The sequence below is a fragment of the Phycodurus eques genome, chromosome 5 (genome assembly GCF_024500275.1).
Source record: "Phycodurus eques isolate BA_2022a chromosome 5, UOR_Pequ_1.1, whole genome shotgun sequence".
Classification (NCBI taxonomy): domain Eukaryota; kingdom Metazoa; phylum Chordata; class Actinopteri; order Syngnathiformes; family Syngnathidae; genus Phycodurus; species Phycodurus eques.
The window spans coordinates 4,822,734-4,842,533 of NC_084529.1; the positions used below are offsets into that span (position 1 = coordinate 4,822,734).

The 19,800-nt window shown below is 42.2% G+C and overlaps 1 protein-coding gene across 3 annotated transcripts in view; it reads right to left on the reverse strand.

The window, feature by feature from the left end:
* Positions 1-19,458, reverse strand: part of LOC133402873 (S-adenosylhomocysteine hydrolase-like protein 1) — a 29,511-nt gene extending 10,053 nt beyond the window's left edge. For 2 of the 3 annotated variants that reach the window (XM_061677117.1, XM_061677118.1), the window contains exons 1-3: positions 19,333-19,458; positions 11,989-12,197; positions 10,303-11,175 (exon numbers count right to left, since the gene is read on the reverse strand). In XM_061677117.1, coding sequence (XP_061533101.1) covers positions 10,303-11,175; positions 11,989-12,141 — 1,026 coding nt within the window. In that variant the 5' untranslated portion in view covers positions 12,142-12,197; positions 19,333-19,458. Of the gene's footprint in view, positions 1-4,929; positions 5,251-5,454; positions 5,506-10,302; positions 11,176-11,988; positions 12,198-19,332 lie in introns of those variants that run through there. The other variant, XM_061677120.1, reaches the window with a different exon arrangement.
* Between the last annotated feature and the right edge of the window lie 342 nt (positions 19,459-19,800).

Consider the following 19,800-nt stretch of genomic DNA (forward strand, 5'->3'; position numbering starts at 1 on the left):
GTACCACAACTAACCTCAGAGAGACAGCATAGTGCCACAGGCCCACTAGGCATCCAATATTATTGAAGATACAACAAAGAAGAAAGTGTAGTCATAGAAGAAGGTAGGGTAACTCTTTTGCTGTGTTTGAAATCACTTCCAATCCATTTTATCGTGTCTTATGTAATAAGTGGGCTATTTTTTTAGTGCTGTTCAAATGTGTAGTGAGTATAAGTTATCCCCTCTAGCGTGTCCTCAATTTAACCCACAATGCATCTTGAAAGGTAGTGAACTGGTAGTCACTACAAAAAAAAAAAAAAAAAAAGTAAATAAGAAGCAATATATCCCATGATGCATTGCATCAATAGAGGAAAACAAACAGATGGGCATAAAGTGCTCTGTTTTAATTAATTTTGTAAAGTTCACTCAGTTTGAAACAATTTTCTGTTATTATAATTTTTTTTTTTTTTCAATATTTATTACGGAAGGTGAACCAGCTCACGTTGATCTGGTATGCTGGAATTATGCGACAGCAATGATGTAAAAAGACAAAAAGCTATTTTTCTATTTGACTATATCGTCCACTATACTGTACTAAAATCCTTACATCGGGCCTTTTATAACTTTGATCGGAAGGAACCGGGCCCAATTATCGATAAGCGATTTTTACGCGATTTTTACATACATTCAGTTGCAACAAAAAATCTTCAAAGACAGCACCTTTTCCTTTTAAACCAAGCAAGTCAACAGTTTCACAGTGGCCAAGTTCATCCCCAGATTTAAACCTAAAAGAGCATGCATTTTACCATGCATTTTACCATGCATTTTACCACATACCGATTTTTAAAAATCGGTATGTGGTAAATCATCATATGCCAAACCGTTTCTATCAGTGCTTTCTCCTGTGAATTTGTTTTTCTGAGATTACGTTCTTTGTCACAGAAAACGTGTTTGTGCTTTCGAAAAAGACGCCATTATAATCTGCATAGTCAAAGTCATTGTAATGACTGAGCCAGTTGCAATACAATACAATAAGAAAATAAGAAAAATGAACTGAATCGTGCAATATTGTCACAAAATAAGTCATAATTTGGTTGAAAAGCAACTCATTTCCATCTAATAGTGCAGCTTTTTCCTTGCTAATGATTACAGGTGAATCCATTTGCGCGAATGCAGCTTCTGTTTTCTTCTATTTGGCAGCACTTAAGTCGAGGAGCTTAATATTTAACACAAGCTGCCCAGCAAGCGTGTCGATGAATCTGATGATCACATTTCAAGAGCTGAGAAATTGCTTTTCAAGTTCACGCCGGCAAGGGTGAAAGTTCAAAGACAGAAACCATGTTACTATCTGGATTTTAGAAGCCTGAAAACAATCTCTACACTGTCATTAGCGCACAGACTCATCCAGAAAATGTAAAAAGAATGATTTTAGTTGCTTTAATTTCATAGGTGACGCCTCTCAGGAGACACACACAAAAAAAGCAAGTGCTACCTCTATGCGGACGGACTGTACGGAATCCCGGTCCTTGGCTTTGGTCGAGTTCACCAGACTGTACACTTTCTTCATGCTTACACCTTGGCAGAGCTGCCGTATCAACCGTTAAGCGTGATGTGAGAGCACAAGTTGACAGAGGGACTAGACACGCCTCACAAAAGCACAGACTACGCTCAAAGGAGTCTTTGTATGAGGACTGTTGAGAACCAAATAAATGCTCGGTGTAGATTTACTCACAATGGAAGATAGAATGGCATTCAGTGAATCCCCGTTCCAGACGCACCCCCATTGGGAGAAAGTCTGCGATATAAAGAGATTGTGTAAAAAATGTATTTATTTTTTTTGCCATATAGTTTTACCCCTCCCGGATCCATGTAACACATTTAAACGTAGGTAAGCAGACCTGCATTGAGTTTTGTTGGATGTACAAATTACTGTTAGCTATCGATGAGTGGCACATACTTGATTGCTCTGTGAAGTTGTTGACATGGTGGTGGTGGGGGGGGAAAGATTTGGTCATTTGTCCGGGCGCCACATAAACACAGTGTAGTAGATGAACTGCTGCCTCCATGATTAAAAATGCTTCTTTTGCCCACATATAGAAGCCACTCTAGTCGCAAAACCCAGGATCCGCCTCAGGTCATCACGCTAACAAAATTCAGACTTGCCATTGGCAATAGGGTGTATTCTTCATATTTGCGGTATTTTGAAGAAAAAAAAAGAAAGAAAATCACAAATTAAAACACCTGAGAGATTGAGATTTTGCAAGTGTGCCTAATAAATTGTCCAGTCTATGTTGGTGACTCCTGCTGCCTGGTGAAACATTCATTGACGTGTACCACAAAAAAAAAAAAAAAAATCATTGACAACGTGACTACATGGAGACGCACACTTCTTGCATACTTTCCACATTGCGTCCCCCGTGTAAGTGTGTCAGTGTCATCGGTGAAAAAAGTAATCACACTGTGTACGTTCGTGCAAGTACAGATACTTGTGTAAAAAGTTGGGGCGTTGTGATAAACATAAATTAAAACAGAATAAAATGATTTGCAAATCACGTTCAACCTATACTTATTTGAGTAGACTGCAAAGACAAGATATTTCATGTTCAAACTGATAAACTTGATTGTTTTTAGCAAATAATCATTAACTTAGAATTTTATGGCTGCAACACGTTTCAAAAAAGCCTGGACAGGGTCATGTTTACCACTGGGTTACATCACCTCTTCTTTTAACAACATTCAATAAACGTCTGGGAACTTAGGGCACTAATTGTTGACGCTTTGTAGGTGGAATTCTTTCCCATTCTTGCTCGATGTACAGCTTCATCTTCTCTGTTGTCGTATTTTACGCTCTATAATGTGCCACACATTTTCAATGGGAGACAGGTCTGGATTCCAGGCAGGCCAGTCTAGTACCCGCACTCTTTTACTACGAAGCCACGCTGTTGTAACACGTGCAGAATGTGGTTTGGCTTTGTCTTGCTGAAATAAGCAGGGGCGTCCATGAAAAAGACGTTGCTTGGATGGCAGCATATATTTCTCCAAAACCTGTATGAACCTTTCAGCATTAACGGTTCCTTCACAGATGTGTAAGTTACCCATGCCATATGTACTAACACAGCCCCATACCATCACAGATGCTGGCTTTTGAACTTTGCGTCCATAACGGTCCGGATGGTTCTTTTCCTCTTTGACCCGGAGGACACGACGTCCACGATTGCATAGTAGACTTTGAAGTTGCACTTACAGATGTAGCACCAAACTGTATTCACTGACATTGGTTTTCCGAAGTGTTCCTGAGCCCATGCGGTGATATCCTTTACACATCGATGTCGGTTTTTGATGCAGTGCCGCCCGAAGGATCGAAGGTCACGGGCATTCAATGTTGGTTTTCGGCCTTGCCGCTTTCATGCAGGGATTTTTCCAGATTCTCTGAACCTTTTGATCATATTATGGACCGTAGATAATGAAATCCCTAAATTCCTTGCAATTGTACGTTGAGGAACATTGTCCTTAAACTGTTGGACTATTTTCTCACGCACTTGTTCACAAAGAGGTGAACCTCTCTCCATCTTTGTTTGTGAATGACTGAGCAATTCAGGGAAGCTCCTTTTCTACCCAATCACGGCAGCCACCTGTTCCCAATTAGCCTGTTCACCTGTGGGATGTCCCAAACAGGTGTTTGAGCATTCCTCAACTTTCTCAGTCTTTTTTGCCACCTGTCCCAGCTTTTTTGGAACGTGTTGCAGCCATAAAATTCTAAGTTCATGATTATTGACTAAAAACAATCAAGTTTATCAGTTTGAACATTAAATATATTGTCTTTGTAGTGTATTCCATGAAATATAGGTTGAACATGATTTGCAAATCATTGTATTCTGTTTTTATTTGTTTAACAAAACGTTCCAACTTCATTGGAATTGGGTTGTAGAAAACCATTACTACAAAATATTTGTACATTACTGATATTTTGAATGGCTCAGACTAATGAATAGTCTGATATATATTTGTTAACACAATGTCCCAACTTCATTGGAATTGGGGTTGTAGAAGTGGTAAAAATAGAAGCACTCTTTCAACACTTGTACTTACAGGTCCCCGTCCATCAATTTCTTTTTATTTTTTACAAACTTTGATGTCCTTGTATGGGATTTGCAAGACAATTTGGATAGGAAATGCCCACAAAGCCCTTTTTCAAGCTACAGTAGATGCACGCATACTCACGTTTGGGACCTCCAGATTCACCGATTTGCTGATTTTTTTCCCCTTTTTTTCCACAATTTTTTCCATTTGAATTTTGTTTTCCTTTTGTTTGGGAAAGGGTGGCGGCATCGTGAGCGACTGGTGAGCACGTCTTCCTCACAGTTCAGAGGACAGGGGTTCAAATCCCGCCCTCGCCTGCGTGGATTTTGCATGTTTTCCCCGTGCCTGCGTGGGTTTTCTCCGGTCACTCCGGTTTCCTCCCACATCCCCAAAACAGGCATGGTAGGTTGATTGAAGGCTCGAAATTGCTCGTAGGTGTGAATGTGAGTGCGAATGGTTGTTTGTTTATATGTGCTCTGCGATTGGCTGGCAAACAGTTCAGGGTGTAACCCGCCTCTCGTCCGAAGATAGCTGGGTTAGGGTCCAGCACGTCCGCGACCCTTGTGAGGATAAGCGGTAAAGAAAATGGATGGATGTTTTGGGGGGGGGAAACAATCCCCCCAAACATTTTACCAATGCAATTATAATGGGTGTCAATTATACGCAATTTTACATCGCAAAGCTCCACTCAATGACAGGGGGCCTGGTAATGAGCCCTGCGGGACACTTAAAGACGGTTATAGGCTCAAACCCGGCTTGAAACACACAAAAAACGAACAAGCAACGGCTTGTGACTCGTAAGCCAAAGCACCACTTTACTTTGTATTTGATTCCTTCTCACCACTGGTCACTGTGCGTGCGCTTGCTCACCATATCAGTCTTCAGAGCCTCGGTAACGACCTCCCCCGACCCGGACTCTTCTCCCTCTCTGTGCCGACACTGAGGGGGGGGCCACCTGGTCTCGGCCGCCTTCAGCATCTGCAGCAGATTGGGGCCGGTCTTGACCGCCCGCTCCTCTGCGGCGCTTTCGCATCCGCCTGGCTCGTCCTCTGCTTGTCCTGCTTGAGGACAGTGGTGGTCGGGCACAGGCAGGGGCATCCTGGAGGCTCCCGTCAGCTGCTTTCCCTCAGCCATAGGACTCCCCTTTGCAGCCAAGTCCCTTCTTGCTCAAGTGGACGTAACGGCGCTGAACTGCCTGTACATGAGGGCTGTTTTGACTCGAAACAGCAGTATTTGTCGAAATGAAAAGTAGTGGCTAATTAGTCTAGGTGACAGTGTTTACACGGTAAACACGACTTGTTGGCACACAGAGAACTGAATATCAAATGCAACTTGTGGCACATATGGAAAGTGGTGGGAAGTTAGCAAGTACAAGTACTGTGTTACTGTACTTACATAAATTGGACTAAACTTGAGTACGGTGGTTCCTCCCTTCGTTGCTCGGTCGATTTTTCGTCTTGAGTTGCAAGCAAAAGTTTGAGTTACGAGTGCACGATAATGGTGGCGAACATCGCAGCTAGCAGTAGTTAAAAGATAAAAAACAATTCTTCAAAAAACAGGCTTTAAGGTTTTTTTTTGCAGTTGAAGTTTACTGTCAAAACGAAACATAAAACCAAAAGAATTACACATTTTGCATTTAAAAGCCACAACTCTGCCTTCTGCTAGCTTAATGATAACACACAATGCAAAACACCATTGGCAGGCTCTTGAAACTAGCATTGACTAGGCAGGCATTTTTATCTTTTGCAAAAATGACTGCTATTACTGCAGCTCAGTTGTTGTTTCATTATCAAATCTGTGTAGTGTATTTTACCGCCACCTGGTGGTCAAGAAGCGCACACCAAGGAGCCCATTGAATTAAAGCATGAAATCATGATGCACAACTGTTTAATTAATTCCATTCCATTTAATTGTGCCATTACCGCTTGTTTATTCAAAGAACAATACTGTAGATTGCTGTGTTTCTTACTGTTATTCTTGTTTTGTGTTATTTTCTTCGTTTTTTTTTTAAAAGGTCTGGAACAGATTAATGCATTTGCATTCATTTAAATGGGGAAAGATTTTTTTGAGGTATGAATGTTTTGAGTTACAATTTAAGCATGGTCACCGAACAAATAATCTCGTAAATCAAGGTACTACGTTGTTAACATAGGCCTGCTACGATACCTCGTAAAATTAAGATGTGACACCTCTAAATGTCGTATATATGAATCGGTTCACATATATATTCATTAATAATAAGATTAAACAACATATTTCGTTTAGCATTTGAACAAAATGGGTATTTTTCATGCACGTGCTTATTATGTATGAGCTCGCACACAATTAATAGTGACTTTCAAATAAAATTCAAGCTGTTACCAGCGAAAAGGATCCGATAAGAATACTTTGTGCAAATACACCTAACATGTCTGGTGAATCAAAACAATAAGTTCTTAAAGAATAAGAGTTATTTATTTAGTTATTAATTTTAAAACCGAAATTAGATAGTCAGCCACTTGCTTTTTTTTTCTTTTTCTTTTTTTATAATACTGGGTAACAGAGATTGAATTTGGCAGTGAATGTTTATTTAAATACATGAATTCCACAGTAATTATACAAGTCTGTCAATACCTCCATTTAAAACTATGTATATTTTAAACAGTTAAAGCAAAGTGGACTGGTTGCAAATAATTATAGATCTGTTTTGAGATGAAATGTTACCGTTCATGCATAAGAGTGTACAGTATTTTTCAGAGTTCACCGTTGTTGTTTGTGGAGGTTAGCAAACTGTACGCGATTCCGTTTACATTCTGGTTTTGTGTGGAAAGACACGCTGATTATGCTTTCTATCATTTCGACAAGACCTCAATAGTTTAGTTACTTTCATTGTCTTTTGATATATACTGAGGCAATACATATTTTCCGGTCATTTTTATCGACAGCTGTCTCTTACTTTTTAAATCACATAAAATGTTGCATCCGCGCATTGATTCAGTTCATTTAAACATGCCACCACATTTATTTTCATGCCAGGTTTTATTGTACATGTTTTAAGTAAACAGCAATTAACGGAGGACGAAATACAGGCATTAATAAATATTACATTTGGACTACTTTCACTACCTGCAATCAACATACATTAAACATGCACACACACAGACACACACACAAACATGGTGTAAAACTATTTCACTAACACTGTGTCCTAATCCATAGTTGATGGTTATTTCCATACACTTGACACGTTTACACGGTGTGGTCGGCTTTAAAGCAGACACACATTCGCACGGTTTCTCGAACATCCGTTTTTATCGTTTTTTTACAGTATACAGGCAAGTCTGAATCGAGAGTTGCGCGACTTCAGTGTAGTAACACATTGAGACACAACGTACCGGGCAGCACTGAGCTCCACTGGGGGAAAAAAATACATCTCGTTAAAAGCAAGAAGAAGAGGAAGAAACGGTCCCCACCTAAGCTCCAATAATAATCGTTGTTTCCACAATTCAGCGAGAATACAGTATGTCTGTGAGTATCGTTGTACGCTCTGTTGTGTGTTGCTGTTCAGTTTGTGTTAAAGTAGCAACTGTTTGAAGGTTGTTGTTTTTTTAATAACCGTAATATCGATGCTAATTTCTATTGGCGTTTCGTATTATATGTTAGCATTAAGCTAGCAGACTTTCATTACAGTACATGAAAAGATGTCTTTAAGGGGTATGGCCTAGTGTGTGATGTCAGGAGCTGGAGTCGAGTTGGCCGGTTAGTCTGAGTGTGTGTGTGTGTGTGTGTGTGTCTGTCATTTTGTATTTATCCGCATATCCATATGCATGGGCATTACAGTACCTTATCTGCTCCATTTTTTTTGTCCATTTCACCCAAGTAGCGGCGTGTCCAAAGCTTGCTCAAGCCTGAAGTTTTGGCCCAGAACACAAAGTCTAAATTCGACCAAGCAACAGCTCATAACTTGAAAAACTCCCAAGTCGGGGCACACGTAAGTCAAGATGCCGCTGTAGTTATTTATATGATTGGTCACTTTTAGTTGGACTGCCTGTAATTAGCAGATCTTGTATTTACTGTACATAGCAAATCTAACAATGACAGGGGGCCTTGGTAGTGAGCCCTGTGGGACATTGCGTATGGCTCGGCTCAAACTGGGAAAAACTATTGAACTAAATGGGGTTCTAACCCAGGAAAACTTGTAAACTGGGGCACTTGTAAGTCAAGGTATCACTGTACATCAGAAGAAATGTATGCAACATTTCAGCATTTAGTTGACATTTGGAGCACTGAGTCTGCACGGTATCAGCCTCACCGCATTGCTCGTATGTTCTTGTACTGACACAGCAGCAGATGCTTGAAGGTGTTTTTGAAGGTGGTGTTGCACAGGGCATAGCAGGCCGGGTTGATGGTGCTGTTGATGTAGCAAAGCCAGTAGCCGATGGTCCACAGGGTGTTAGGGATGCAGATGGAGCAGAAGGTGTTGATCAGCACCATCACGTTGTACGGCGTCCACGTCACCACGAAGGCCACGAGGATGGCCATGATGGTGCGCGTCACCTTCTTCTCCCGCGAGGACGTGCTTTTCTTGCGCCACTTGGCCACTGCACTCTGCCTTGTCACCTGTGCGAAAGCAGATGACGCCACATCAGTAGTGGTGGGCGCGCAGGGCAGCAAGGTCTTGAGCCATGAGTAATGCAGTCAATAAAACGATGAGCTGTCTAAGCAGTGGAATAAAAGCTCAACGTACATTCAGGGCTGACCAATTCCGTCTGCACCAAAGCATTACAACGATAAATTTTTAACAAAACAGGCTTACTTAAATGTATCTAACCTAAAGTGTCACTTATATTATCCCGCAGAGTAAGGAAAGCGGGACAATTTTACAACACTTCTCAGACCGTTGAGCATTCAAGAGGGTTAATAGATTTGTTCTTAAGGTATTTTCAATACTTTAGTGTTTTCATTTTCAATGGGAGACAGGTCTGTACTGCAGGCAGGCCAGTCTAGTACCCGCACTCTTTTACCACGAAGCCACACTGTTGTAACACGTGCAGAATGTGGTTTGGCATTGTCTTGCTGAAATAAGCAGGGGCGTCCATGAAAAAGACGTTGCTTGGATGGCAGCATATGTTGCTCCAAAACCTGTATGTACCTTTCAGCATTAATGGTGCCTTCACAGATGTGTAAGTTACCCATGCCGTTGGCACTAACACAGCCCCATACCATCACAGATGCTGGCATTTGAACTTTGCGTCCATAACAGTCCGGATGGTTCTTTTCCTCTTTGGCCCGGAGGACAACGACGTCCACAATTTCCAAAAACAATTTGAAATGTGGACTCGTCGGACCACAGAACGCTTTTCCACCTTTCATCAGTCCATCTTAGATGAGCTCGGGCCCAGAGAAGCCGGCGACGTTTCTGAGTGCTGTTGATAAATGGCTTTTGCTTTGCATAGTAGAGTTTCAAGTTGCACTTATGGATGTAGCGCCGAACTGTATTTACTGACATTGGTTTTCTGAAGGGCTTCTGAGCCCATGCGGTGATATCCTTTTCACATTGATGTCGGTTTTTGATGCAGTGCCGCCTGAGGGATCAACGGTCACGGGCATGTCGGTTTTCGGCCTCGCCGCTTACATGCAGTGATTTCTCCAGATTCTCTGAACCTTTTGATGATATTATGGACCGTAGATGATGAAATCCCTAAATTTCTTACAATTGTACGTTGAGGAACATTGTCCTTAAACCGTTGGACTATTTTCTCACGCATTTGTTCACAAAGAGGTGAACCTCGCCCCATCTTTGCTTGTGAATGACTGAGCAATTCAGGGAAGCTCCTTTTAAACCCAACCATGGCACCCACCTGTTTCCAATTAGCCTGTTCACCTATGGGATGTTCCAAACAGGTGTATGATGAGCATTCCTCAACTTTCTCAGTCTTTTTTGCCACCTGTGCCAGATTTTTTGGAACGTGTTTCAGCCATAAAATTCCAAGTTAATGATTCCATCCATCCATTTTGCACTCGCTAAAAACAATAAAGTTTATCAGTTTGAACATTCAATAACATAATTGGAATTGGGGTTGTAGTTGAGGTAGTAGTCAGCGACGCAGTATGCCTAGCCGCGTCTTACGGAAATATGTGTGATTAGTGGAAAACAAGGAAGTGAGAGATGAGCACAGGCCGTTGTTTTGACACCCTTGTCCTATGGTGATCATACGTTACGTGAGAAATTGTGTACTCTGGTGAAGTTGTGAAGTTGTTTACCTTAAGCATTGTCCTTGTGGCTTGACAGTCCGTCAAGGACGCCCCCCTGGAAGATGGCTCTGTTTGGTTCATCCTTCTTATGGCGTTCAGTCCCCTCAGCACTGAAACGGGGACCTCGTTGTCTGTAGACGTGGAGGGTTGGACGCTGTCCATCTCCGGTTCCAGCTGCTCGGGTTTGTCTACCTTGCAGGGAGCACTTCCGTTCTGCTGCTGCAGTGCCTCCTTCTCTTTGCTCTGCACAACCTCCCTGAGCTGCTCCCTCATCTTCTGAATGCAGTTGTTCTGGATCTGGTTCTCACCTGCATCCTCCTGACTGTGAGAGTGAGCTTCTCTGATACTAGTGCCGGATGTCTTCCTGCTGTCCCTCTGCATGCGGCTACGGCTGGCCCTTGAGATGCGCCAATAGAGGTAGATCATGATGGCCACGGGCAGGTAGAAAGCCGCGATGGCCGTGCCGAATGTGACCGCCGGGTTGGAGAAGAACTGGATATAGCACTCCCCCGGTGGCACGGTTCTCCCACCAACGATGAACTGCCAGAACAAAATGGCCGGCGCCCACAGGACGAAGGACAACACCCAGGCGGCGGCGATCATCAAACCGGCCATCCTGGTGCTTCGGCGCGCCGGGTAGCTCAGCGGCTTGGTGACGCAGAAGTATCGGTCGAAGCTGATAATCAGGAGGTTCATGACCGAGGCGTTGCTGACCACGTAGTCCACCGCCAGCCACAGGTCGCACACCACGGCTCCCAAGGGCCAGTGGCCAATCACGATGTAAACGGTGTACAGGTTCATGGAGCCGACGCCAATAATGAGGTCCGCGCAGGCCAGGCTGAACAGGAAGTAGTTGTTGACGGTCTGCAGGTTCCTGTTTACCTTTGGAGAAACCACATGGAGCAGGCTGTCAGATGCTAATCTTTTTTGTGTGATGTATGTTTTCTCCCTTGTATTAGATTACATATCCGGATATTTGCTCTCTAATTGCTTCTCCAATGTTGGAGACCTCATGAAAGGCTATGGGTAAAATAAAAATTCAAAACGAAATGGAAAAGGAACGAAGAAATAATTACTTGCTGGGATTTTTGGGAGCTGGCAAAAGCTCAAGCGTTCCTAAAGGAAGCGAAGCCATGTCATTTGACCAAGGTAGAGCAATTGACAAAATGGCGTGAATGATGGTTTCAGCCTTCTTCTCTACCACCGTAGTTTGAATGCGTGACCATGTCAGTCGAAAGTGAGACTGAACGCTGGCCGTAATTACAATTTCCACAGGTAAATCGATTCAAAAACAGACGGCTGCCTAGGTTTCTCATGCGCACCATGAATGCCGTGGCAGATTTTTTTGACAGTTTAAAAATCTGGCCAGGCATTCACGGCCATCACGGATCGTCACGTTTTGCTGTCCTGCCCCGCCGCGTTGCCTCACACCCATCCTGTTTTGTCCATGGTGGCTTGAAACGTGATTGGGAACGTAATGTGAACGTAGCATTAAATCCTCGAGAATTGCACTAACTCATTAGGCATGCGTTCTGTCTGACTGTATTATCATTGGCTGGCTTGTCAGTCATTATTCACATGTTCATTGAGCATATCTTTGGCCCAAAAGGCATCTTCTACAAGTACACACTTTGAGTCTGAAAGCTCATCGACCACTTTCACTTCAATTTCTATGACACAAAGCAACAAACAAACCTTTATAGACAGCATGACCAAGATGTTTCCAACGACGGTGATCAGACTGAGGGATCCCGCCACCAGAATGATGAGCACAATTTCCACGGCGGTGTAAGGACTGGCCGAGAAGAGGCCGGGCTCGACCCCGCTGCTGGTATTCACAGTCTCCATAGCTTCCGGTCTCGGATGTGGTCACGGATACGTCAGGCTGCGGTCATATAGTATGACTGCAGATACAAAAAACAAAACCCACCAGATTTTGTTCGTTTAGCAGCAAGGTCAAAAGTCAAAAGTTGTCAGTAAAATAAATGCACAAATAAAGTACAGATACACTACCTGAAAATCAACTTCAGTGCAATAACAAAGTACTATATGTGCTGTATTACTTTGCACCACTGAAGGTCATTAATGCAAACTGATGTGTAACACTTGGCAGGTGTTTTTACAGTGTTTTAGCTTCCACTGAGTATGTGTGAACAGTGACCAGGTGAGCAAATAAAGGCTTCAGCAGCTGTGTTTGAAAACATAGAGTGGTCTCATATCGGGAATGCACACAACTATTAGTCGGTACGTCATTTCAAATCTGACTGCCGAGATGTAATTATTAAATGCAAGAGTATTGAACAGATCCTAATCTTGAGCGTCATCATTCTGTTGATGCGGACGTGACTGTATTATGACCTGCTTTTCCGAAAAGCCTCCGTTTTGCGCGAATATAACTCAATCTGCTGTTTGCTCACAGGCTTCCTCCCGAGGCTCGAACAGGATCACCGAGACGCATTTACGACATCTCGCGGGCTAATTTTTAAGACGGTCAGTCAGTCTTCATTTTGGGGTCTCAGAGGCATCACGAGCGGATTACTTCTGAAAGAGGGAAATCACAGCACCAAGAGAGCATTTTTAAGATATTAAATTACGATGAGGCTCAGAGAAGAACTTAATAACTGTCTGAAAATGGTCAGAAATCTCATAACAGTGACCAATCAGGGCTTGGTTGTGTGACAGGACATCACAGCAAATGAAAGTTGTTATTCCCCTAAACCGGCATCTTAACTGACCTGGAAGGGTAAACTCTGATTGGATATGACCTGACAGGTTGGATGGGACCACGTAGCGGCAAGCCACCTACCCTTATACCTCGAGAGGATTCATTTAAATTCCTCTGCCTCCTGACTTTTGGATCTACAAAATGCTCTTTGAGAGGATCTAACGTGTTTTTGAGGGCCATTTCTGCAGTCACATATGTAGTAATACTGTATGGCTGTAGCTTGTACTTGAGTATCAACTGTATTTCAAGCCTTTTGGGTCTTTCAGTGTGTGTGTCCCCCCCCCCGGGTGGATTATAAGAAACCATTAAAGTTACACATCTACACTTATGAACATTATATCATTATTTTATGAACGTGTACAAAAAGCCTTGTCTACAATGTGTATATTTTTTTCTAGATTTTTAAAGTGTGCTGACATTTGGGGCGCTAACCACCGGCTCATATCGCTAGCCGGGACACTCCCAAATTATGAAAATGTCGCGAACATGAGGACCACTGTTGGCACGTTTGTCTGTTTTTTTGAGAAAAGGATCGTCACTAGAAGGGTCAGAAAGGTCAATAAATTGAGTGAAAATGTCGCAAAGTCAGCAACATTGAAGACACGAGTTGTAGCTCTCGCAGCATCACATTCAAAATACAAGCGCTGCATATTTGATTTTGTCCACGTATGCTCTCCAGCCATCCTACCTCAGTGTTATTGTCCAATCACTGTCATGTGTGACTTCTTTAGTGAGAACAGATGTTATATGTTCCCTCAAAAGGGCGTATTTTGACCACTCGCGGGCAGGTCTTGAACGTATCCCTCCGGTGATAAATGAGCGTACACTGTAATTTTCTCGATGGGTAAATAACAATTTTAGCCCTGGGAATGATTTTTTTTTTTTTTTTTTTTTTGTCAGTGTTGAAACTGTCTGCTCAGTGAGTTATTGTTTCCTGCTAATGCCACCCACGCTAAACATCCAAACACTCATGACTCTGCTCTTTCATGCTTTGTATAAAAGCATCCGCTTAGAGATCCTTAATACCTTGTACATTTAAAATCGTTCCCCCAAAAAAACCAACAACAACAACAAAACAATTAAGCTGACAACAAATGCCAGCCACATTTAAGGTGAAAACAACAATTTCAGTGCAAGAGGGATTGATGTGATTGCATTTAAAAAGAAAAAAAGCAGGCTGCCAAATATGACCAACATCACAATGTGATGAAGTGATATATTCTCATTATAAAATCAATGTGAAGACACCCCAGAATCATTGCATGCTGCTCTTGTAAGTGACTCCATTAGGCCACAAGATAACATCACAGTGTACCTGAGAGATGTTTCCTTCCTGCTCTTACAGCCCCGTGAAACTTCATTACTGCGTCGCTAACTCCATCACTTCCTCGTCCCAGACCGATTCCAAGTCCAAGTCCACTTACAACTGTTACGTGTGTTCACATATGATCTGCATCTATGCCCGATAACCTGGTTTCTGTCTGAGGTCGATGTATGGATATCACGTGAGCATGTTTTTCAGTCTGGACATGGCTGGTCCAATTTTTCAGCGTTACGGTGCTGTAACTGGTAAATCATATCATCTCTTTTTTATTTTGTTACAGTGGAACAGAGGAATATGTTATAGAACCACCCGCAATGGGTGGAAATCTGTGATATGGCGAGACCGTATAAAAAAATTTGGGGGATAGTTTTACACCTCCCACACACTTTAAACACATTGTAAATGTATTTGAACATAAAAATTATTGCAAGCATAAAATGTATAGAAAATACTGTCTGTATTATAGATTAGTATATGTTGGCAGGCCGTGCGTTTGGTACATGGACCTTAAGTGGAGACTTTCCTGAGTTAATCTACCGCCTAATACCACCACTATCACATCAATTACAGAAAACTTCGTTACTATACAAAAACGCAATATAAAAACCATGCGACTGTGCCACAGAATCGATTTTATCTCATAACAAGACAAAAACATAAAACATTCAAATAAAATACATCATCCTCACCAGAGAAGCAGATTATTAATGTAGCGTATTAATGTGTGCAGATCGCTGCAGACATGTTTTGCTAGTCCAAGTTAGCTGTATCAAGTTTTGCTCTGACCAACCAAATTGGGGGATGGAAAAATGCTGACATCATCGAGGGCCTGCGCGCTGGCCCTGTAAGGACCAATTTGAAATCTGATTGGTTAAAGAAACAGTTCCATTCCTCAAATCATTTTTAGTTACACGGGCGAACACGATTGATTCTGAAGGCCCAGGGCAGATTACATTTACATGGCAACACATAGAGACTGAAATCTGATTGGACAAAAATGTACTGTACAAGTACTGGAAGCTGTGTTGCCAAGAGAAACGCCTACAAAATGAAGAGAAGAGATTGTTGGGAATACATTTCATGAAACATATATTGAAATTTAGGTCGTAAAAGGTTAGTTCTTCTGCTCAGTGGAGCAGGCCTTGCTGGCCATGTGCCAATAAGAGGCGGGGGCCTAGTGGGGTGAGGTGTGACATGGCGAGCTGGAGGGAGGTTGATCGATTGGGTGAAGCCCTGAGCCGTGTATACATTTTTTTATGAACTTTGAACAATGCTTTAAATTGTCATTGATTTGCATTCAACGCAACACAAACAAAAGTGTCGATCGATGTATGAAAACACCCGACCGTTGCGAGGAACTGGCAAGTGCAGTAGATGCGCCCTTGTGCGCACACACCCTTTGTAGCTAACATGGCGCCTGTCGCCAAGTTGGCCATACTCTTTATATACACAGCTGTGGCTAAAGCTATGACGAACTGTGGCAAGCTGTGGTTGACAGCAGCATCCTTTCAAAATCATGATTTTTTTCTTTCCCCCTCCAGTGTATACACAACTTTTAATTGGAAATCTGGAATCAACTTCGATCAGTTACAAAAATGTAATGCATAAACAAAGATAAAAGAAAAGCGTTAAAGAAAAGCAAAAATGGACTGACAGTAGGTTTTTATGGTCTGCCCTCACTTGCCCTAAGTCACTAATGAGTTGAACATTGCTCGACTCTCTAATTGTTATTCAGGGCGATTTACCTGACAGGGACAGAAACATTGGGACAATTAGATCCTGCAGATGAAACAGGCAAAAGCAGCAATATCCTGTATACTGGCATATACATTATGAGTCCCAGTTATGGTTAAATGTCACCTGTAATACCCAAGGCCTAGGGGTCAGATCTGGCCCACCACATCATCTTTTGTGGCCCATGAAAGCAAAGTGTGACTTCTTCGTGTTTGTTCGGGACTCGAGCAGCAGCATTCCGAATGTACTGCAGCTGTCTTATAGTTCGTCTAAAGAGCCCACTGAGCAGCTGTGTTACAGTAATCTAACCAGTCTAACCTGGAGACAAGCCCATGGATTAGTAGCATTCCACTGATTTTGGCAATGTTTTTTAGACGTATAAAGCCGCTGATATTATTGATTTAATACGGCTGTTAAAATTCAGGTCTGTGTCTGATATTACCCTATGTTTAGATTTTTAGGTTTTTAGATTCCAGGTGACATGACACTTTCTCTTTGTTTATGTGGGCTAAAGATAATTATTTCAGTTTTGTCTGAGTTCAGCTGGAATAAAAATGGTTTTGCATCCACATATTGATTGAAGCATGTACAGATTGAACAATAGGTGTCTCAAAATTGACCCCTGCGGAACACCACAGGCCATAACCCTTGAGTCTGAGATACCAAATTCAGTTTCAATTTACCAATTTCAACTAAATACGTACATAGCACACGTTCTGTGACCAAGCTCATAAGTCAATTTACTTATATATAAACTATATATTTCCCATTGAAATGCCATTAATTTGTTCCAGTCCTCCAAAATGTATGATGTATTTTGTTTAAATATTTTGTTTTTGTCATGTTATTAGAACTGCTCCGATTCTGAACTGCTCCAGATGATCCTCCTAGCTATTATTGGATAAATTAGCAACATCTATTTGTTAAAGAGTATTTGAGCTCAGTTTGTCTCTGTTCTGAGAAGTGGGACATTTCACATCTGCCTGAGTTGTGGCCTCACACACGGCGGTGGAAGGTGTAACTGAATTCATCTCAAAACAGTGGAGACTGTTCTCAGTGAAACAAAAGCAGCAAAGGGAGAGGCAGCTGCAGAGGCAAACCAGCAGCAGTGATTAAGATACATAACTTTATTTAAGTCATCTAATTTCCTGCACGCAACTCAGGAGATTCCTCGGATGTGCCAGGACGCACAATGAGGGAAAGCCGCAGTTGCGAATCCTCCAGGGCTCGGGCTCAGTACACAAAGGATAAAACAACACCTTCATTCGCTCATTCCCTACTCCTTAATCACAATACGGGGATTTTTAGTGACAGTAGACTAAAAATCTCGATATAGTAATGAGTGAATAGGGAATGATGAATGATTCCAAACGCAGTCGTGTTCGGCGTTTAGAATCATTTGTCATTCCCTGCTCACTAATGACTACAGGGATTTTTATGTAGTGGACGATTTAGTTCACTCATCAGTCAAATCAAAAATTATTTCACGGCGTTAAATCCATCATTGCTGTCACACAACTACAATGTCAACTGGGGGAGACTTGCGTAATAAATATGGAACAAATAAACAAGTATTATAGCATGATTTATTTTTAGGGTGAGTGAGTTTTGCAAAATTGATACAGACAAAGCACTTTATGTTCACCCATGCTGTGATGTGTCGCTCTAAAGACATGAAAGTTATTGAAATTTTTACAACTCATAAATTTGTCTTGTGTCAAATCTCAATACCCCAGAAAAAGAAATTCGTTTTTCAGTAGTGGCGTAATGCATCATGTGATTGATCATCATCATCCTCATGATTTCCGAATTCACTGAATCAAAGATTTTGTTTTGTCTTCGGATATATTCGGGAATTATTTTATTTATTTTTTTCGTGCCTTCCTTTTGGGATTCTGACCAAAACTTTATAATCTTTGACACCACCGACAGGCTGCTGGTGGAACAGCTGGCGACCAACATAAGTGCTGCAAGGTGTAAAGAGACAGTAGAAGCGCTGCGGGAGTTTAGTTTTTAATAAAAAAATAAAAAATAAAAAAAAAGATTTTTTTTTTTTTTTTTATTATTATTATGATTGGGTTTTATGTGTTTTCTCCGGGCACTCCGGTTTCCTCCCACATCCCGAAAACATGCGTGATAGGTTGATTGAACACTCTAAATTGCCGGCAGGTGTGAATGTGAGTCCGAATGGTTGTTTGTTTGTATGTACCCTGCGATTGGCTGGCGACCAGTTCAGGGTGTACTCCGCCTCCCGCCCGAAGACAGCTGGCGTAGGCTCCAGCAGCGCGCGAAAATGGATGGATGTTTTGTGTTGGATCTACAGCACTTTGATTTCTTTGTTTGTTTGGTTTTTTTTTTAAAGAAACTTCTGTTGAGGAAAAAAAAAAAATCACCTCACTATTGCTTTGATGCTATTTTGTGTCATGTTGCTGCCAAGGAACTATGTTGAAGTGGAGGAGCTTCATTTAGTCAGTTCATAGCCCTGTCTAATAGAAAAGTAGTGATTCGTCACCATCCTGTGGCACCTATTGGCAATTACAAACGTTTTTTTTGTGGGGGGTGGGGGGTCAATTACTCATGGGTTTTCGATATTCGCGGCACGTCTCGGTCTCTCGGGATCACTGTACTGCTTTTCTAGTGACCATCGATTGTTCACTGCTTTTCAAGATGCATTTTGGGGTACATTGAGCACACAACGTAGAGCAGCGTTTCCCAATCTTTATTGAACCAAGGCACCCGTTTCAACATTAGAAAAATCTCCCAGCACACCTAAAAATGTCACACAAAGTATGAATAGTCAATTTAGTCCCACACCGAGTGACTGTGTGACAGCTGAGGCCATTCTGAATGGCAACAGGTGGAAACACATTTATTGTACCTTCTGCCATCTAGCGGAAGAGCATTAAATTGTTCTCCCTGCCACTCTACGTCGTCGGCTCTGTTAGATGAACAAAGATGAAACTGGATAATTTCACTCGGCATCCCTGATGATCTCTCAGGGCAAGCTAGAGTGGCACAGCACCCTAGTTAGGAATCGCTGATTAGTGCATTATGAACAAGCGAGGCATTCAAATATCGCTCCAAGGGGAAAACATACGCAACATAAGAAGAAGGTGACCAAACACAGTTGGTTACTTTAGTGGTCTGAACTGGATCATCTTTTCTCATCGAATATCCTCATACTATAACACATAATCCCAATAATGTTGTTATTTCTGGGGGGTAAAAAAAAAAAAAAAAAAAAAAGTGCCCTTACCTGCAAAGTTTGTTGAGGAATCTCACTTTACATGCATGCAGTGACGTGGATGAGCGCTCTTCACGTGCTCCATGTTACTGTCACCTTTGTGGACACACTGGATGCGAGCAGAAACCGACTGGATGTTGCTCCTCCTCTGACAGTGTGTGTGTGTGTGTGTGTGCGTGTGTGTGCGTGTGTGTGTCTGTGCCACATGTATGTGTGTGTGTGGCTGATAGACAGTTAAGAGGGAGGGAGACGGGGAGGGGGATCTACAGGAGCTTTTAGTGACTTTAGCGTTGCAAGCCTGCAGCCAGAGTGGCAAATTTGAATAAACAAGAGACGAGACAGGCGCCGAGGGACGTTTTGTTCGAGAGCGAGCGAGCGTGCTGGCCTCCGCTCGCAGCTGTAGGCCCGATGTTTGCGCCGCACGGAATCAAATGTAAAATGCTACGCCGCAATTAGTGGCCGGACAGAAAATAAAATATA